The sequence below is a fragment of the Lontra canadensis genome, unplaced genomic scaffold (genome assembly GCF_010015895.1).
Source record: "Lontra canadensis isolate GAN:19392208 unplaced genomic scaffold, GSC_riverotter_1.0 scaffold156, whole genome shotgun sequence".
Lineage (NCBI taxonomy): Eukaryota > Metazoa > Chordata > Mammalia > Carnivora > Mustelidae > Lontra > Lontra canadensis.
Window position 1 is genome coordinate 1,864,371 of NW_022631150.1, and position 20,204 is coordinate 1,884,574.

The window sequence follows — 20,204 nt, forward strand, 5'->3', positions numbered from 1 at the left end:
CAAAATGCTGGGGCGCCTGGGGAGCTCAGTGAGTTGAGCATCTGACTCTTGATTTCAGTTCAGGTCATGATCTCAGGGTTGTGATACTGAGTCCCATGTCAGGTTCTGTGCTGGGCGCGGAGCCTGCATAGGATTCTCTCTCTTCCTCTCCTTCTGCCCTCTCTGCCCCTCTGTCTCTCTTAAAAAAAAAAAAAAAAAAAAAAAAAAAGGTGTACAAAGTAATTTTCTAACTCTGTTAGTTCCTCTGCATTATGGGTAGACTCTCTGCAAGGGAGAGCTTCCCCTTCTCATTGATTTACTTACTTGCTTACTTACCATCAGTGTGGACTAATGGATTTTTCTTTCAGTCCATGGTTTATAATCAGCTTTTCCATTATTCATGTTGATGCTCAAAGTTTCCCATATTTGCGCAGAGGGACCCCCTGCAAGTCATCTCCTTTGTCATTTTGTACTGTTCCCATCATTTCTCGAGCTCTCCCCTACCTTCCAGAAGGCCAAGAGGTTGCATTTCTTCTTGTACTTTGCCTGCCCCAGTCCTAGACTTGGCCATTTCACTGAGGTGGTCTGGTTTCTTTTAGTGAGAAATTGTGTTTTAAAACAAAATCTGGGTGCTCGATGTGTGACTGAGGTGTTCTTGCTTCTAGCACAGAATAAAATGTGCTCTATTAAGTGCATAGTTCAGTGAATTTTGACAAATTCTTATTCCCGTGGTCAATTTTCAGTCTTTGTTGTTTTGATCTATTAACAGCATTCGATACTAAGGATCTCACCTTCCTCCTTGCAATATTGTCTTCACTATGCTTCTGGGAAATGCTGGGTTTTCCCTATCCCCACTGGATACTCCTCAGTCTCCTTTGGTTTTCTCTGCTCTTCTCTATACCATTTCGAAGTTTAAATACTGCAGAACTCGGACTCTGATGCTTCCCTCATCTGTATATACCCTTACTCCCTAGGTAATCCCATCTGACAACTCCCAGATTTGTAACTCTAGCCCAGTCTTCTCCCGGGTTTTATATCCACTTATTTTTATCTGACATCTCTGCCTGAACTTCCAATGGACATCAAAATCCAACATGTGCAAAACCGAAATCCATCCCATACCTGGCCCACCTGCAGCTTTCCCATCTCAGGTGATGATGGCAGCTGCATTCTCCTTATTATTTAGGGCAAAAACTTGGAGGTTCTCAAAGTATGGGATCTCCAGATCCCTGACTCCACTTCTGGTCCCTCCACTCGTCCCACCACAGTCTGAGCAGTTATAATTTCTTGCCTGGATTATTTCAAGGGCCTCATAGCTGGTCTCACTACATCAAAGCTTTCTTTTACAATCTGCTCGCCACACAGGATGACCCTTTTTAAATGTGTGATCATATCACTCTTCTCTCAAAATTTTGCAGTGGCAGGATGATGCCTGGGTGGCTCAGCCAGTTAAGCATCTGACTTAGATTCAGGTCATGATCTCAGGGTCCTGGGATCGAGCCCTGCATTGCGGGGGAGAGGGGAGTCCCTGCTCAGCAGGAAGTCTGCTTGTCCCTCTCCCTGTGCCCTTCCCCCCTCCCCCCACTCATGCTCTCTCTCTCTGTCCCACTCTCAAAAAATTAAATAAAATCTTAAACAAACAAACAAACAAACCTTTGCATTGGCTCCTCATTTCATTCAAAGTAGAGCTTAAACTGTTAGAATGAGCTACAAGACCCTTTTAATTCTCATGCCCGCCTTTGCTCTGAGAACTCACCTCTCACTCCTCCCCCTTCCTCTCCTTCTTATCCATGTAGAATTCCTGCCACTCCTCCCACATGCTAGCATGCCAGGAGGCTCACTCTAGGGACTTTCAAGCTGGTCCCTCTGTGAGGAAGGTATTTCCCCAGATCACTGTTTGGCTAACTTCCTCATCTCCTTGATTTGATTAGACTGTACCCTCTACAAAGGCCCACCCTGACTATCCAAACACAGAAGGCCTGGTCCCTCACTTTCAGCTTTTCTGGCTACTCCCCATTGTTCTTCCCACCTTCTAATACAATTTTTATAAATTACTTATTTTTTCATTTATTGGTTATCACATGTCTTTTTGTGCTGGAAAGTAAACTTCATGAGTACAGGCATCGTTGTTTTGCTCATTGGAGGATCTAGAACCAAAGGATCTCACTGGGCCTCTATGTTTTAAATAAATGGATGAACGACTTTGTCCTGTACTTTGACTTGATAAATTGGTAGAAATGAGTAAGAACTCACTAGTAGAACTGAGTCCACATATACCATTTTTAATTTGGCCATGTGCTTAACACCCAGGTTCCGGTTACACTGCTCTTTCTGGGTGTGTATTTGCCTCTTTCCACACAGGAAATCTAGATCCATTTTAAAAATAGAAAGCACTTCGGTCAGGTGGGATTTCCAGAGAACAGTGGGTTTTGCCTGCCCTGAATTAGCCTTTGCATGCATAATACAGCCCAAGTAACAAACTGATCATCATCAGTCACTGCCGTCAGGGAGGGCCACATTGCCCACTCTTTCCTCTGCTTCTCTATCCGCTGTGATTCTAAGTTCCCTAGAGGAGAAGGGGAGACAGAAGGCAGCATGAAAGAATCCATAATTTCTTTATATACAGACTCTACATTTTCCTAGTAGACCGTTCAATTGACTCCAGATTCGAAATGGGCAGCACACGTCACTTAAGTGGCCCTGGAGTGATTCATAGAATTTTAGCTGAGATAAAACATACCTTGACAGCCTTTCAAGTAATGTGCCTGGGTTATTTCTGGACAATCACCATGATGTCAACAGTCAAGTTTTGAAAGGTACATGTGACATGAGTATTAAAATATCTCTACTGACAGGATCAAAACTTTCCTGGCCGCTAGTAAAAAAGAATATACTCCATTAGAAAGTAGACACCCTCTCTGCTTCTTGTCCAGAAAATCTAGGTCACCTCTCTTGATTCCCATGCCACTGGTGTTCCTGGGACATTAGGAAACATTTTCCTCATGTATAAGCTAGTGTATTCTCAGCCCTTTTAATTTAGAGAGTGTAGGATGAGAACCTTGTTTAAATTATGGAGGCTTGGTTTTAATATCATAGAAAAAAAGCATAACTGTTCCTTTCAAATGCATGCAGAAGTATGCAGATTTTACTTACTTAGCACATCAGTGCCATTAATAAGAAAATGAAGATTTTAATTTATATATTTCATGTCTTCTAAAATCACATTCAGAAATATCTTGACATTTTAATGAAGGTAATACATAAGAAAGGTCATTTTTGTTCTAAGACGACTTCAAATGCAGAGTTAAATAGGCTATATCTAAGAAAGCACTGAGAGCATATTTTAAGTTTATCTCCTTTATAATACATTGGAATCTTACATCGGGCTCCCTGCTCATGGGGGAGTCTGCTTCTTCCTCTCCCTCTGCCTGCTGCTCCCCCTGCTTGTGCTCTCTCTCTGTCAAATAAATAAATAAAATCTTAAATATAATATGGGATCGAGCCCCGCATCAGGCTCTCTGCTCAGCATGGAGCCTACTTCTCCCCCCTCCTCTCTGCCTGCCTCTCTGCCTACTTGTGATCTCTGTCTGCCAAATAAATAAATAAAACCTTTAAAATATATATATAATACATTGTATTTTTACATAGTGGAGAAAATAGGGCTTTTAAAATACATAACTTCTGTATTTGATTACTTTCCACAGATACCACACACTCAGGGGAAATTGGCACTAAAAAAAAGGTGAAAAGACTGTTAAGCTTTCAAAGATACTTCCATGCATCGAGGCTGCTTCGTGGAATTATACCACAAGCCCCTCTCCACCTGCTGGATGAAGACTACCTTGGACAAGCAAGGGTGAGTTAGTTTCCCCTCTGTCACCTCCCAGGAGGTCAGGGGCTAAGAGCATATACCTCAGCTGATAGTACCAGAAGTCAACTTCTACCACTGAGACGCTCTGTGACTCTCGCTAGTTAATCAATACATCTGGACTTTTTCCTCAAATATGATATGAAGTTAATAGAAATACCCACTCATAGGGGTGATATAGAGATTACAGAAGGTAAAGCATTGCTTATGTGTTTCAGATACTCATGCCTAGCACATGCTAGCTACTTTCGTTTCTACAAATGGGTGAAACATATTTGCACAACACTAAGTAAAGTAAAATTTTGGACTGATCAGTTACCAATGAGAAAAGAACTCAATCTTTAAGCCCAATGAATTGTCTCATTGTAATAGCTATGTTGAAAGTAACCCAATAATGACCAACTCTTAATTCCACTTCCGTCTACCGATACGGTATGTCATCCTTTATACATTTTTTATTTTATTTAAATAATTTTCACAAATTTTATGATTATTTTTGCAATTCATTGGTCAAAGGTTGAAATTAAAATGTGACAATCTAAAAAAAAAAAAAAAAAAAAGTTCTCAAGTTATCTCTAGCCCAAACTGTCAAAGGAGTTTAAATTTCAGGATAAACGGCCACAGTTTAAACAGAAATCAGAAGTAATGTCCTAGAGTTTACATGGCTATCTAATATTATGCTAGCTATATACTATTAAGAAATATATACTATTACTGTATAGTATTAGTATCTAAGCAATAAGTAATATCAGAAGAACTACTACTTCAGGTCTAAAAAAGGAAAAAAATCACTCCTAACAACCCAAGGCCTGAGAGTGAGTGAATGTTGTTTGTTTGTTTATTCGTTTGGTTGGTTGGCTGGTTGGTTGGAGAAAGAAGAGCAAAACTAAGTGAGCTCCCAGTGCAGGGGCATCAGTGGCAGAGCACTCTTGTGGGGCTCTCCCTCCAAGGTTCACCCCTCAAGAGAGACAACATTGAGACATAGAAAGGACTGTGTGTCACAAGTCAGGATATCAGGGATCAAGTTCTGATTCTGCTTTAGTATTTGACTTGGATAAAATGTTCACACACACTAGATCTCACAGGTCACCTATTAGTCCTTCATTTCTCTGGTAATGATGGAAGGTCTTTGTGTGCTATGACAAGGCTCTTAGACTTACTTGAAGATGCAGGGAAGACATTTAGGGGCAGGAAGAGGGGAGTGATCTGGTCCTTACTGGAAGCAGTGGCTTTGAGAGGAGGGGAAGGCCAGTTGTGGAAGCCACAGTGAGGATAGAATCTGTAACCATAGCTTTGCATGGGGGATTTAAACAAGAAAAACAGGATAATAAGCCCACATTGGAGAGTAGGTCTTTAAATTACCCAACATTTTCCATGGCCCACTTCACTTTCCTATCAGAGTGGTTCATTTCACATTTAGTCCACATTGAGCAGAGTAATGTGCTCAGCAATCATTTTGACTTCATTTTTTAGAAATTTGCTATAAACATTCTCCTTAAGTATATAGTCATTTGCAATGTAGAGGCTTTACTGAACTACAATTTTAACAGATATCAAATTTTATGTGTGCTTATTGTGTACAAACACCATTCTAAGCACTCCACATACGTTGCCTTCTTTAACCATCACAAAAATCCTGAGGTAGATTATATTATCAGCTATATTTTTCAAATAGGAAACTGGGTTATGGAGAGGTTAAGGAACTTGCCCAAGCCCCCACAGCCAGTGAGGGATGTGGCTGACACCGAACCAGAAGTCTGATTCTTTTCAGGCTCTTGTTAGTAGAGCAAGATTTGTTTTACCACAAGCCAGATAGCAATGTGCTACTATTTCCAACTTTTTAATTGTTTCACTCACTGTCTCAAAGTAAATGTTTGAGTCTCCAGTATGATTCATTTGACTGCTGTTTTTCGTTTGCCTTTTCAGCATATGCTCTCCAAAGTGGGAATGTGGGATTTTGACATTTTCTTATTTGATCGCTTGACAAATGGTAAGTCACCCCAAAGAATCCTATTTCCAAACACTGTTATTCGTTTTCCCTTCTTTTTCCACTTTCGTAAGTCTACAGCCATTCCGGAAGGGCCAGGCCAAGGGAAAATTAATTCAGATGAAAAGTAAGGACTATATTTGGCCTTAGAACCTTAAGACCATTTTCCTTCTGGCCTTGATGATCCCAAAGGAATTTGGAAACCACACATTAGATTCTTTCCTCACAGACTACTTTGGCCACATCCAAATGGAGGCTTTTCATGGTTAGTGAAAACTAGAAACACTAAAGCTCATATGACCAGGCCTGACCCCTATAGGGCAGGTGTCTGTGCATTTCCTTGAGGGAGCTGAATCTCGCCCAATGCAGGTCTTGATCAGATATGCTCAGCATTACTGAAGGAAAACACTGGCTGATGACGCAGTGTAAAAGTTTTGGATGTAGCTGATGGGAAAGTAGACATTGCCACTGGTTTCACATTTAGAATCTTGGTGCCTATAAAGACTTTCTTAAAGAAAACAATACAATTTGGTTATATATTCGTCTGCCCATTAAACAAATACTGATAGGCTTAGGGAGCCAATGAAAGACGTCATATGTGATGCTGACCTTCACATGTCCCACCGCATCATTACAGATGGTTTTCTCACCATTCGGTTACTTGACAAATAACATACAGTTGAGAGAAACAGCCTAAGAGTGTGAAGCAGAGCTTTACACTGTGGAAAGCTAACTAGACCATATAGCGACAGAGCCCACAATCTTATATTTCACTTTGCTCAAATCAACTGAAAAATGAGTACCAGTAGATGAAAATAACTGTGAATGAAAGCATTGGTTCAAAAGAGGATAATCATGACTCTCATGGGGATATGAAAAGAGCACATGTCAAAGATTTAACTCAATTAATTAGCCATCCAGTAAGATGCCATCAAGAAAGAAAGAACGAACGAAAGAAAGAACGAATGAAAGAAATCTTGCCATTTGCAATGACATGAATGGAACTAGAGAGCATTATCCTAAGCAAAATAAGTCAAACCGAGAAAGGCAATTATAATATGATCTCTCTGATATGAGGAATTGAGAGGCAGGGCGGGGGGCCATTGTGGGGGGTGGGGAATGAAACAAGATGGGACCGGGGAGGGAGACAAACCATAATAGACTCTTAATCTGAGGAAACAAACTGAGGGTTGCTGGGGTGGTGGGTGGGAGGGATAGGGTGGCTGGGTTATGGACATTGGGGAGGGTATGTGCTATGGTGAGTGCTGTGAATTGTGTAAGACTGATGATTCACAGACCTGTACCCCTGAAGCAAATAATACATTATACGTTAATTTTAAAAAATGCTAAAACTAGGTGAAGGGAAAAGTCAAAGAACAACACATATATAAACAGTAAGAAATGCTTAAATGAATTTATTAATAGCTGTATAACTGCGAAGAGGAAGTCAACTATATTCTGTTGTCAAACAGTGATTCTGTTTGCATGTTATGGACAAGAATCACTTGCAATGCTATCAGTTATCTACAACTTCGAGAGTCATGAAATAGCTCAAAGATAATGGAATCTGTGGAACTGCAGGATCAGGTGCCCCAGAAGACTGTGCTTAGGCAATACTTAGTTTTCCACTTAAGACATCCGGTCATCATCTTGGTCCACTGCAAAGTCTTTCATAAATTCTCTAATGCTTTTAAAATATAAAAAATCATTACTTTAATTACTCAAATTATTCAAAATTCAAAATCATTACTCTTTAGTCCATCATATTTTCTAAATCTTTACATATTTTCTAAATACTAAATGTATTGCTTCAATTTCGCATCTCTGCTGGCTTAAGTTCTAAACTATCTCCTCATCAGATCTCATCCTGGGTGACTTTGCCAGGGAACAACAAGTTCGGATTCTTAAGGAACGTGGTGACTTAGATATCTCTGTAGATGTAAGAATCAGATGGAAGCAACTTAAGGCACATCGCAAGTAACCATTAAACTGTGTCTTTAAAAAATACACTCACGTGGGTGGGTGGTGTGTCCCCACAGTAGGCAGACTCTTAATGCTTTCATTGCCTTTGATGTAGAGAAAGGTCTGACCTAGCTTGTTTCATTTGTACAATATGAGGAAACCTAGGACCAAACCATAAGAATAATATCTTTTATACTAGAAAAAATTCAACTCTAATAGGGAAAAGGAGACCTACCGGAGAACTTTCATTACAGAAACTTTGGATCCTTTTGTCAATCTCGATATTTTAATGGTGATAAAAATGAGTTAAAGCAAGTGACTGTTTTCCTACAGGAAACAGCCTGGTAACACTGCTGTGCCACCTCTTCAACACCCATGGACTCATTCACCATTTCAAACTAGACATGGTGACCTTGCACAGGTTTTTAGGTAAGTCTTCATTTCCGTATTCCTACCTCCTTTCCCCTGAATGATGGCAGTCCATAGTATTCTTTAACATAAAGTGGCAACAGTGATAGCTGGAAAATGAAGATCTCAAGTTAATATTAAATTATCTCATCTTAATTTTAGAATATGGTTTACCCCTTTTTAATCAGTGAAAAAATTATTTACTCAATTAGCTATGTTTACAATAGAGAAAAAAAATGATATAAAGAAAACCATGTGACCATTAAAGAAATTACAGATCAGCTTACATATCAGCAAAACCCCAAATAATTCCAATCTGGACATGAGCTGTTAAAATTCTTCAATAGGCTTTTTTTTTTTTTTAATATAAGAAGAACTACTGTTTACGTAGAGCTCGCGACCTACAAGATGTCCTCAGTGTGTTATTTCTAACCATTTCACCAGCTCTGCAAGTTGGGTGTTGTCAACGCCATTTGGCGCACAGTTAAGGAAAAGTAGAAAGAGGTTTCATAACTTGCTCGAGGTCAACAACTTGTAATTGGCAAAGCCTCTGTCCAAGCCCAGGTCTGTCTGACTTGAAAGTCCGCCATGTTTCCGCTCCATTCTGCCCCATCACTCTCTATCAAAAACAGCCCCAGTTCTTACCGGACTTAATGCACATGTTTATTTATCTGCCAGATTATCCCGGGCACATTTTTAATCACCATATAACTTCCTACTGCCACTTAGCATGTTTCTGGCTTCTTCAATGTGCCCTATGGCTGTGCTTTGAATTTTGAAGCTGACTTGATGCCTTGTTGCCTCCAGAGTATAATAACAGTGACATGATAGCAATAGAAGTAAGGACAACCAGGCCTATACAGTGCTTACATGTGCTGGGACTAAGGACTTGCATATCTTAACAACATTTCATCCTTACAGCAGCCGTTTGAAATTGGAGCTATTGTTATCCCCATTTTATAGAGAAGAAAACTGAGGAAACGTATGGTTAAGTAATTGGCCCAACCACAAACAATAAGGGAGAGGGCCAGAGTTGAAATCTAATTGTTTTTAGAAACCCGTAAAATAATACGTGGCACGAAAGAAACTTTTGAAACCAGCTACGACATGGTTCAGTTCCAGAAACACAAACAACCTCAGGCTAATTGAATTTAGATTTCTCGAGCAAAGTAATGGCCACAAATGGCCCAAATAATTTTTATTTGTCTAAAGGACAACACAGATACTTTGGCCCGCAGAGTAGTGTAAAGAATGAAAAGATTTGATGGCAGAAATAACACCCGAATTCAGGGCTAAACTTATAAAACGGGCTGAGACAATATGGCCACACTTGCAAATCTGGAAATTCTATACACACTGAACATACTGCACCCCTAACCCATGGCTATGAGCTAAGGCAGGCTACCGGCTTCTGTAATTTGCAAAACAAAATCGCCTCAGTTATACCTCTACTTGGTTCCAAGAGCACTCTGGTCCTTACATTGGAAAGGCGTGAGAGATGCTAGCTTGATCTGAATAAGATAGAAATAAAACCAAGGAATTTACCATTGGATCAACACAGTACTTTGACTTTCTGCCTGAAGAAGCCTCAGATTTGCTTTGGTCAGTCTTTGGTATTCAACTGCTAAGCCAATCTTTGGATATCAGGGGCCTGATGCTACTTGGGCTCTTTAAAGGGAAACCTCTTTTATGGCACATATTATTCATAAATGGCAGCAAACTTAAATAATTAAACTATGGTGTGAAATAAAGTTGTCCTTTTCCTACGTATTTATTTTTCCTATGAATGAAAGCCTTGATGTGCGCCAGAAAGGGGTGATTGATGAAGGTGGTGAGGAATCCCAGGGGCCTCGCAAATCCTTTTAGCCTTTCTCCTGTCTGCCCTCCCCCCTCCTCTTCACTAAAAACAGCCCAGTAGAACTGCCAAACTTGCAAACCACGTTTATTTTTAAAGGATCCCCAGGCTGCACATTTTGGAGACGCTGATATTTTTAAGCAAAAGGGATCCTCGATAGGTCTGAGCTTAGTCTGCCCTTCCTGTTTTGGTTTTAGCTGATGGAGTTATCTGTTTGCCTCCTAGTCATGGTTCAAGAAGATTACCACAGCCAAAACCCGTATCACAACGCTGTTCATGCAGCTGATGTCACCCAGGCCATGCACTGCTACCTGAAAGAGCCAAAGGTAAAAGAAGACCCGGGTGCCTCCTCAGCCATCTGGAGATGTCAAGTAAACTGCCTGCTAAGTCCCAAATCACACAACATATCAAAATAATTGTATGGGTCATTCACTCTAAGAATACAAATTATATCTATGAAAGTTCCAGGATCCACTTTGGAAGTTATATAATACACATGAAAGAGGGTGGACATTTCCCTAGGGTTTTTTCCCCCATAATTTCTATACTTTTCAAGATTGCACTGAGGACAAAAACAACCCTTTCTATGACAATCTACATCTTAGATATCTTCAAAGCCCTCAAGAAATTAATTGTTTTGTCTTGGACCTCGGCCACAAATGGTGCCAGTGGTGAAATGCTGTGGAAAAAGTTTCCCACTGCATGGGTTTTGACTGAAAAATAGAATCAAAACTCTTCAAGACTGAAGCTCTATTTCCTACTAAGCCAACGGGGCATCCTGATGCAAGCCCAAGAGAACTTGTCAACTAAAAGATCCCAGAGCAAGTGTGTTCTGAAGTAATAAAGCAATCCAAAGCTAAAAATGTAATAATAATAATAATAATCACGACCTGAAACCTCAGCATTTCTCGACCATATATAACTAAATTAGCTTAACATACAGGATGTGTTTTCTTAAGGTTTTTTGAAAATGATATCCTAGTCCAAGTCTCTCTGTTTAGTTTGACCAGTTTTAATACCAATCACTAGACATACAGATGCCAGACAGGCATTCCCAAGAGAAAACTGGATAGATGCCTCATCCTTGTAAAATATCCCATTAAAGGTTGTGTTTTTTCATCTGTAAGTTGTCTGAAAGCTCTAATATATCACACAGTAGTATACTTAAATTTAGCACTGGATTCTCATTCTCCTGCTTGTTTTCGTAGCTACCAAAAAAATAAAAGATTCTTACACATTCCTCCACAATTTATTACACATTGAAGAAATATGCAAATTTTGTAATTCAGCCCACTCTTGATTCTGTATGTACAGTGGCAATGATAGAGTGGATGGTTGAAATACACAAGTGGTTTTTTTTAATGTGTCCATTACTTTGGCTTTAAAATTTTCCTTCATTCACTGCTTTCTCTCAGAGCAAGCCTAACTTCAGGCCCTGCCTTCTCCCTGCTCAGCAGGGAACAGTCTTGACAACAGGCAACACCACTCACTACACCAATGAAAAGAAACAAGGGCAGCAGTTCAAAGAGGAGGGTGGTTGAGTGAACAATCCAGAAAAATTTGACTTGCCTAATTACTTCCCACACTGTCTTTTTTTCCCCTTGCAATTCCATGTGGTATCACCTCACTGACGGCTGCTTCAGGAGGGTAAAAGTTAGGATGGAAAGCCTGAAAAATACTGTCACAATTCAGACAGTTTGAGTCAGCCAAAACAAACGCTAACCTATGTGGGAAAACACCAATCAATCTCCCAATGTGATTTTTTTAACAGCTCGCCAGCTTCCTCACACCTCTGGACATCATGCTTGGACTGCTTGCTGCAGCAGCCCACGATGTTGACCATCCAGGAGTGAACCAGCCATTTTTGATCAAAACTAACCACCATCTCGCCAACCTATACCAGGTAAGGGAGCTCAGTGTTGAGTCACAGTTCAGCCAACAGCCTTCGGCCCAGTGCTGGAGCCTGAGTCTCACCTTTGGAGATAGCCTTCCTTCGGGATCAGCCTCAATGACGACCACAGCCAAAGATCATGGATTTGAATAGGTCCAGGATATTTTCCAAAGAAGATTAAATTTGTTTACACAGGTACCCGAGGAAATCCATTCTCTCCGAAGCAGATTGAAAATTATGCAAAGGAAAACAGGATCTCTGAGCCTACTCTCTCATGATCTGAGAATATGTGTCTCTCTGGACACCATCGCATATATAATGGCCAGTTGAAGCCAGTCCTTGTAGGACTTCTATAAATGATAATTCCCAGGTGCAATCCTAATTTAAACTATGTCTCTAAGATTATTTCTGACGTTGACCGGCCTCCAGGTCAGAGGTATGTTATCAAAGATAATAGGCATACTTTGTTATTCTAAGATAGCTCAGCAGCATGAGTAGGTTGGCCTAGAGACCTTTTATCTCTGATGTTATTTAAGGTAGTAAAACTTGTATCAGAGATGAATAACTCCCAGAATTTTCAGGGTGGTCCTTTGGAAACCTTTGGTTGTCATTCACAAAATCATTGTGTACAAGGTAGCCATTGATCTCAGTTTTAGTAGATCTTTTGAAAAACACGATGCTAAAAAATTCCTGACAGATCTCCATAAAACACCTGCATTATACAAGATGTTACAGCTTGAGGATGCATATATTTCCAATAAAGCATGACCAGAACATGAGAAAAGCATTTCCCCATCCGTTGATTAGCTATTAGAGTAGGTGGGAACTGACATTTCAGTGTTTATGGGTCCACCGGTATGTATCCAGAGCTGGGCTCTGTTGAGTGGCCAGCCAGCACCCGGAGCCAGGACAGATGTGGCCACATTGAGGGGACAAGATGACAGAACTAAGAAAGCCTTTGATGATGAGCTACAAACTAAACAAAGAAAAATAAAACCTGAAGCTAAACTTTCTAAAAGCGTATCAGAAGCTAAATTTATTGCTTGAAAAAAACACAGACATGAACAACTGGACTGAAAACCCCCAGATAGATTTTCTATTCCTGTCAATGCTGATTTTTTTCAAATGTCTTTTATTAGACAAAGGAAATCTATCAACAAAATTTGCTATTTGGTCCCTTCCCATATAAAGTAAATGCTTACATAATTCTAATTTCTTGTCATCAAAGAAATCATGTCAATGAAGTTTAGGAAAATATCTGCTGTCACTGACTGATTAGTACATAAAATGAGGGTCATAAAACTGCACTTTGGCATGTAGTATATACAAAACATGAGATGGATTCATATCTAGACAGGAAGTTAAAAAGAAATATGTCAGATGTTAAAAATAAGAAAGTCGTAGAATTGCCTAAGAATTAAGTACTCATTACGAATTAACAAAAATTGATTCTCCAAATAAAAATACTGTCTTGTTCAGATACTAAAATTGTTCTCAAAAAAATGGATTCCTTACTCAAACATTTGAAGTCCAGGTAATTTTTAATAGTTTTTATTTTAATCTCTTTGTTAAAAATAAACGTTCCAATAATAGGGTGCCTGGGTGGCTCAGCTACTTGAGGCTCTGACTCTTGGTTTTGACCCAGGTCATGATCTCAGGGTCATGAGATTGAGCCCCACATAGGGCTCTGTGCTCAGCACGAGTCTGCCTGAGATTCTTTTCCACTCCTCTTCCCCTCCCCCTGCTTTTGCATGCATACTATCTCTTTCTCTCTAAAACAAATAAATAAAATCTTTTTTAAAAAATTAAAAGTAAACATCCCAATACAACCAAATTCTGCAGTCTTTTCAATACAACATACAGTCTAGCATATTTTTAATCAACCACAATTTATTGCATATATCATATAATATACTAAGATCTAGGAGTACAAAGATGGATCAAGTATAATCTCTGCCCTCAAACATTTGTTGAAACTTAGATGCTCAAAATGTGCAAAATCTAAGACTTAATCTCAGTTTGAAAAAGCTTTGGGGAATTAGCTAAAGATACACATACAGATATTATTTTTTTAAATCTTTAAAGAGTAAGGACCTGTTCGGTTTTTTTATTCAAAATTGTCATTATAATAAAATGAGCTATTATATTTTCTAGCAGTGAATTTATCCATCTGGACTATCTGGCCAGATCCTTGAAAGGAAAGACAAGGATCCTTTTGATAATAACTAGAAAGAGTTGGGATATGGGACTTGAAAATCACATGCAGGATAAATCTTCACCAGTCTCCTTCTCATTTGGTCTTAGGATCTCTTGGAAGCTAGGTAGAGGCCCTTATCTTTAGGTTTTAGAAATAATGTTTAAAAAAAAAAAAAAAAAGGAAAAGTGTGTTGAAGGCAAACAGGATCACACAGTATCATAAAGATATTTCTACTATCTTAGAGCTCACTAGGATAAAAGCTGATATTTTTATCAGCCAAATTGGGACATAACATATTAAAAGTAAAAATTGTCAAGAGGACCTGAAAATATTATGAGATTTCAGTTCTGTCCAAAAAAATTTCTTTTAAAAGATTTTATTTATTTAATTGAGAGACAGAGAGTGAGAGAAAGATCATGAGCAGGAAGGAGTGGTAGAGGGAGAAGCAGCCTCCCAGCTGAGCAAGGAGCCTGATGCGGGGCTTGATCCTAGGACCCTAGGATCATGACCAAAGCTGAAGGCAGATGCTTAACCGACTGAGCAACCCAGGTGACCCTCTCCAAAAAATTTCTCATGCCTTCTGTATTTGGCTACATACCATTATTTATTTCAAAAAAATAAAGAAAATTCTATGTAAAATATAGTTCAACAAATTATATAATTAACCTTTATGTAATGCTTACTATGACTCAAAAACTGTGCTAAACACTTCTGATGGATTATATGATTTACTCTGCACAACAGTCCAGTTAGGTGGGAATGATTATCATACCAATTTTCCAGAAAGAGGAAAATTAATACTTAGAAAATTCAAGTGTTTTTCCTGAAAATAAATAGCTAATTAATGGCAAAGCCAGAATAAGTGTTTTGTCTCCAAAGCAGAAGTGACTCAGCACTATACACACGGCCTCTGAAATTCACAGGTATCACCTATTTTCTGTGCGCCGGGCACTAGGAGCCTTCAACCAGGTTTCCTCCTGCAGTGAGGGAGACAAAGGGGTTAGAGCCAAGTGGCAAGCGGAGGGACTTTGTGAAATACTCTTCAGGACATAGCTACAAAGGTGATGGAAAGACAGAAACTGATGCTGCAGATGGCCTGGGGGAGGGGGGAACCTCAGGGAGGAAGAACAGTAAACTGGGCCTTGACGTGTAACGTTCTGAGTAGCAGAATTGAGGGAGGACACTGGAGGCAGCATGAGCTGGTGGACTTCGGGGGTTAAAACCCCCAACTAAAGAATAACTGAAAACGGACTCTCTGTGGCCATTAGCTGAGCATAGGAACAGCCCCTGCTCTCAGATGAGTGTCTTGGGCATATTTTCATTAAGTATATATTTTCTCTTTGTAGAAGCTTCTTCTGTAGATTAGCTACACAGAACATGACCTGAGGCAGAAAATCTCTGCTTTGCACCAAGTTGTTGATGAGGAACTGGCATGACTTCAGGTTTTCAATTTCAAGAAAAAAAGATGATGTTACCTAATACATAAACTGAGCCAGACAATTAACAACACATGTTATTTAAAATCTTTGCAAATGTAGACTTTCAACCTACCAAGAACCTATTGGATGAGACATGAATGAACTTTCAGGAAACTACATGCAGATTTTCCAAGGATAGACCTATGCACTTCTTTCTAGGGTAAGGATCCATAATTTACACCATATTTTAAAACAAGTTGACCATGGTAATTAATAAAAAATATATGTATATACATTATATATATATTACACAATATATATTATACAATATATACATGGTAATGAATTAAAATATATGTATATACATTATATATATATAACACAATATATTGTAATTTTGTGTCTATGTGTGTATACATACACACATACACACAAACAAAATTATACACACCCACATAAACACATTTGGTTAATGAGAATCCAGTAGAGAAGATGTGCCAGGAATTATGTGGGCTGAGAATACCCTGTGCGTGACTTTCTGCAATCTAGTTTTTCTATAAATGAGATAAAATGGAAGAGAGCTTCCTCTCCCTCCTTTTGTTGGCTGTGCTCTTTTAGTTCTAATAAATAAGAAGATCATTGCTTAACACCCAGCCTGTGCTTCTGCCCGGAGATAAAGAGAGAGCCAGGGCAGCTGGAGTGAAGGCCAGGTCAGAGGGCTCCCTCCCATTGTCTGATGTCTGGACAAGACTCACTAGCTGAACTGCCAACCCAAGCTCAACATGAAAGTGAAAAAACCACTTCCACATGGCACCTCTCTCAGCAGAGTGGAACCATCCAGATGTCCCCGGTGGACTGATAGAGAAAGGAACATGGGAGACATCGAACCAAGCACTTAACTTCTGTCCCTCCACCTGCAATCCCCCACCCATGTGCCCAGCAGCTGGGCAAAGTAAGCATTAAATCTGATAGGATATTGGTTATCACAACAAGGAATATTGCAAAAAGAATCACTTTCAGTTCCTTTTCAAATGTAATTCCTTTTGATAGGGTCTAACTTATCTAACATCTTAACTAATGACAGAGCAGCCTAATGAATAAACTGATCATTGTTCCTTACAGTGTAATGTAATGTTCCATAATATTAAATTCTATATTGTCTTACAGAAGTTTATAATCATTTTTTCTTAGTCACTTAACATAAGCACTTAGAGCAGGTCAACATTTTTTTTTAAGATTTTATTTATTTATTTAAGAGAAAGAGAAAGAGAGAGCTTGGATGGGGTGAGGGGCAGAGGGAGAAGCAGACTCCCTTCTGAGCAGGGAGCCTGATGCAGGGATCGATTCCAGGACCTGGGATCATGACCTGAGCCAAAGCAGATGCTTAACCGACTGAGCCACCCAGGCATCCCCCATCAGCATATTTAACCACTATTTGTTCTACTGACTCTGAACCATAAGTAGGAAGTTGACAGAGCCAGGAGAAATGTTCCTGCCACATGGTCCTATGACCCCTCCTCAAACAAGCAACTGCAAAGATGATACAGAACCTCATAATTTCTGCAGTACGAATGGTGTTGGGGCCAGTCATGTGAAAATTGCAGGAAGGAGGCTCAAAGTGGATTCTCTGTTTCATAAAGTTTCTGCTGCTCACAGTGCGGTAGCTGGTGTGTGGGCCTGTCCGGGGCCCTCATCTGAGCACGGGCCTGTCCCCACGGACAGCAGTTGGTGTCCAGGTTCCTTGGTCTCAGAGCAGTGCTTCGGGCAGTGGCAAATGGAACCAGAGAAAGATGTCTTCCAGCAGGCAGGAAGCGTGGCTGTGTTACAGCTTCACCGGGGGCCAAGGTCTTGTTTGGGCTCAAGGAGCTTCTGTCCCTCTGAGCCCTCCTGGGCTGAGGAGCTTGCAGAGTTACGGACGGGACCCCCTGGCTTGTCAGGGAAGAGCCCAGCAACTCCATGGTGATGCTTCCCCGTTTCATGAGTGAGTCAAAATGAAAGCGCACACTATGTTCCTATTGTTTTTCTTCCTGTAACGTCCTTTTTAAAAACGTGTCATTAACTTGGATTCCTGTGATACACCAGGCTCAGTTTATCAACATATTTTAATCGGAGAAAGTGTCTGATAAATAGGGGAGAAGCGGTTGAAAGCTGCCTTGCATGAGAGCAGTTCTGTTCTGCTGGCTTCTCTCTGACAAATAGACTCTTGATTTAATTTGAAAACCTGTGTTGGTGGTTTATTAAATGCCCAGTGTGATGTTATTCAGGAACAAAGGGATTATTTTGTTCTTAGAGCGGATAGTACTTGATAATTCAACATAAAGGGAAACATGGGCTTTGCCCCAGGGGTTTTAAGAGTTTTATTTTTTCCAAATTAAAACTCTAATAAGTTATGTTGCCACAATGGTGGATAGGTACTCTTTCAATTCTAAGATGAAGATTATCTTTAAAAGTACAAATATAAAGAGTTTGGGACATGAGGACTCACTGTCTTTGGGATAATGCAAAACTGCTGAGCTGATACTTCTTCAGGGTAGACGGACGGGGTACCTAATGTGGGACTCCAAGCAGGATGGGGGATTTCAATGGCTATTAAAGTGCTATCATTTCATCCTATGCTCAGATCTTTACCTGCATTTAGGATGATTTTCTTCTTTCTTCAATTGAGCTTTTTCTGCTATTGCTCTTTGAACCACTGAAAGCCAGATGGGTGTGTAGGAGCAGAGCCAGCCCGCTGTTAGTGAGGACACAGATAACTCTGGCCGCTTCCTGTGAAGGACCAGGATATCCCCACCTGCTCACAGCACCCTCTCCCCCGAAATGCACGGCACCAACATCATCCTGGGGTCCACACAGCCTCGCCCGTCTCCAGTCCTCCCTCCACTCTGCTGCCAGCACGAGTTTCCCAAAACTCAAATCTGACCCTACAGGTGACTGCTTAAAACCCCCTTATCCTCAGGATCAAGTCCAAATGTCTTCACACCATTTACAAACCCTGTTATGCTCAGGCCATGTTACATTCCCAGCTTCACTTTCTGCTCTGATTCAACTCGGCCTCCATGCATCCTCCAAACAGAACTACTTTCAGATTCCCAAATATGTCACTCATTCTCTTATCCTATCTCTAACAGATATTCACGGAGAGCTTAATACATCCCAGGTTCTGGATCTATGGAAGATGATCCAAACAAATAATAATCCCTACCCTCCTTCCTCTCTAACTCACTCATCCTTCTGAGCTCAATTTGGACATATCTTTTTCCTGAAAGCCTCCTTTTTCTTTAAAAGCCCATTTTCCCTGCTCCTCTTTAAGATTTTCCAGCCCTTCATTACTTACCCTATGCCAGTGCTCATGTCTCTAAATTGCCATTGCCCGGTTGGCTGTCCACACCACCACCGGCCCACATTGTCTGCAATCTTCTGGGTACCTACCTCCTTCTGTGTCCTCCCTTGGCACAGAGCACAGTCCTGGTGCTCAGTGAATATTTGTTGGGTAGGAGGAAGGTTGCTGGAGGAGTAAGTAGAAGGATGGGTGGGTGGGTGTACAGACAGGACACATGCAACAGGAAAGACAGAATCTGACTAACGCCGAGAGATCAGGAATATTGGCAACAGGGAGGACGCCAGAGACCCTGAGTGGAAATCTGCCAAGCAGAGGCAACAGCACTCAGACCAGGGAGACCACCAAATCAGGGCACGCACTTCCACTCTCCATTTCCTGTTGGTTATTAAATTCTTACTACATGAAGAATGAAAAGCATTGATTGAAAAATTCTTTATAATCATCTTATTTGCTTATCTTGGAATTGACAAATGCTATCGGATACATGTTATTTTTGGAATCATTTACTTGATCCTGGCTATCCGCAGATGAGTAGTGGGAAAGAGTGCATCGCTGTAATATTTTTAAAAATCTCTTTGGCTTCCACCTAAATCTAAGGATTTCCTAAAAGAAGACCCCAAGTCTGGCTTCTTTCAGGTATTGGCCAAAAAAAATGAACAGAACTCTTTTCTTTTAAAGTTATTTAAACTCTTGCAGCTACTGAACTTTCAGCTTTCAGAAATTAATTAATATCCATTCGACAAATATTGACTTGTTTAAGTGGCACTGTGCCACATACTGGGGCTCAAAGATAAATAAGATATGCTCCCTGCTCTCAGTGGTGATCGTGTACGGCAGCACTTTCAGACCAGGCCTGTGCGCCCATGGGGATACATGAAGATTTTCCAAGGGGCACATAGGCGTGAGTAGTGCTAACAGAATCCATTTGAAGGCCCTTAAATTGACCTGTCTGGAATGTGCTTGCAAAGCAGTCAAGCCCGCTCTCCATTTCAGCTACTTCACTTTGCAAAAGAAGAACATATTTCTTACCCATTCTGCAGATTGCATAGTCTCCTATAAACTGACATATTATAGCTCTCCCAGCCACCACATAAATAGATGTATGGCCAGAAAATTTTTTTTCTTAAGCACAATTTTTTTTCCAAATTGGCCATATATATGTATCCTGATCCCTTATTACTAATAATAATTGCATTGTAAACTCAGGCTGGAAAAATATTTATTACTTACTTAAAGCCTGACATTAGAAATGTTTGTTAACTTAAAATGTCAACTTGTGTACTTATCTTTGTTGCAGAG

The 20,204-nt window shown here is 40.2% G+C and overlaps 1 protein-coding gene across 3 annotated transcripts in view; it reads left to right on the forward strand.

The window, feature by feature from the left end:
- Positions 1-20,204, forward strand: part of PDE7B (phosphodiesterase 7B) — a 307,284-nt gene that overhangs the window by 266,282 nt on the left and 20,798 nt on the right. For all 3 annotated transcript variants that reach the window (XM_032844823.1, XM_032844824.1, XM_032844825.1), the window contains 5 exons: positions 3,684-3,835; positions 5,774-5,837; positions 8,130-8,225; positions 10,285-10,385; positions 11,831-11,962. In XM_032844823.1, the coding sequence (XP_032700714.1) occupies positions 3,684-3,835; positions 5,774-5,837; positions 8,130-8,225; positions 10,285-10,385; positions 11,831-11,962 (545 nt within the window). The remainder of the gene's footprint in view (positions 1-3,683; positions 3,836-5,773; positions 5,838-8,129; positions 8,226-10,284; positions 10,386-11,830; positions 11,963-20,204) is intronic.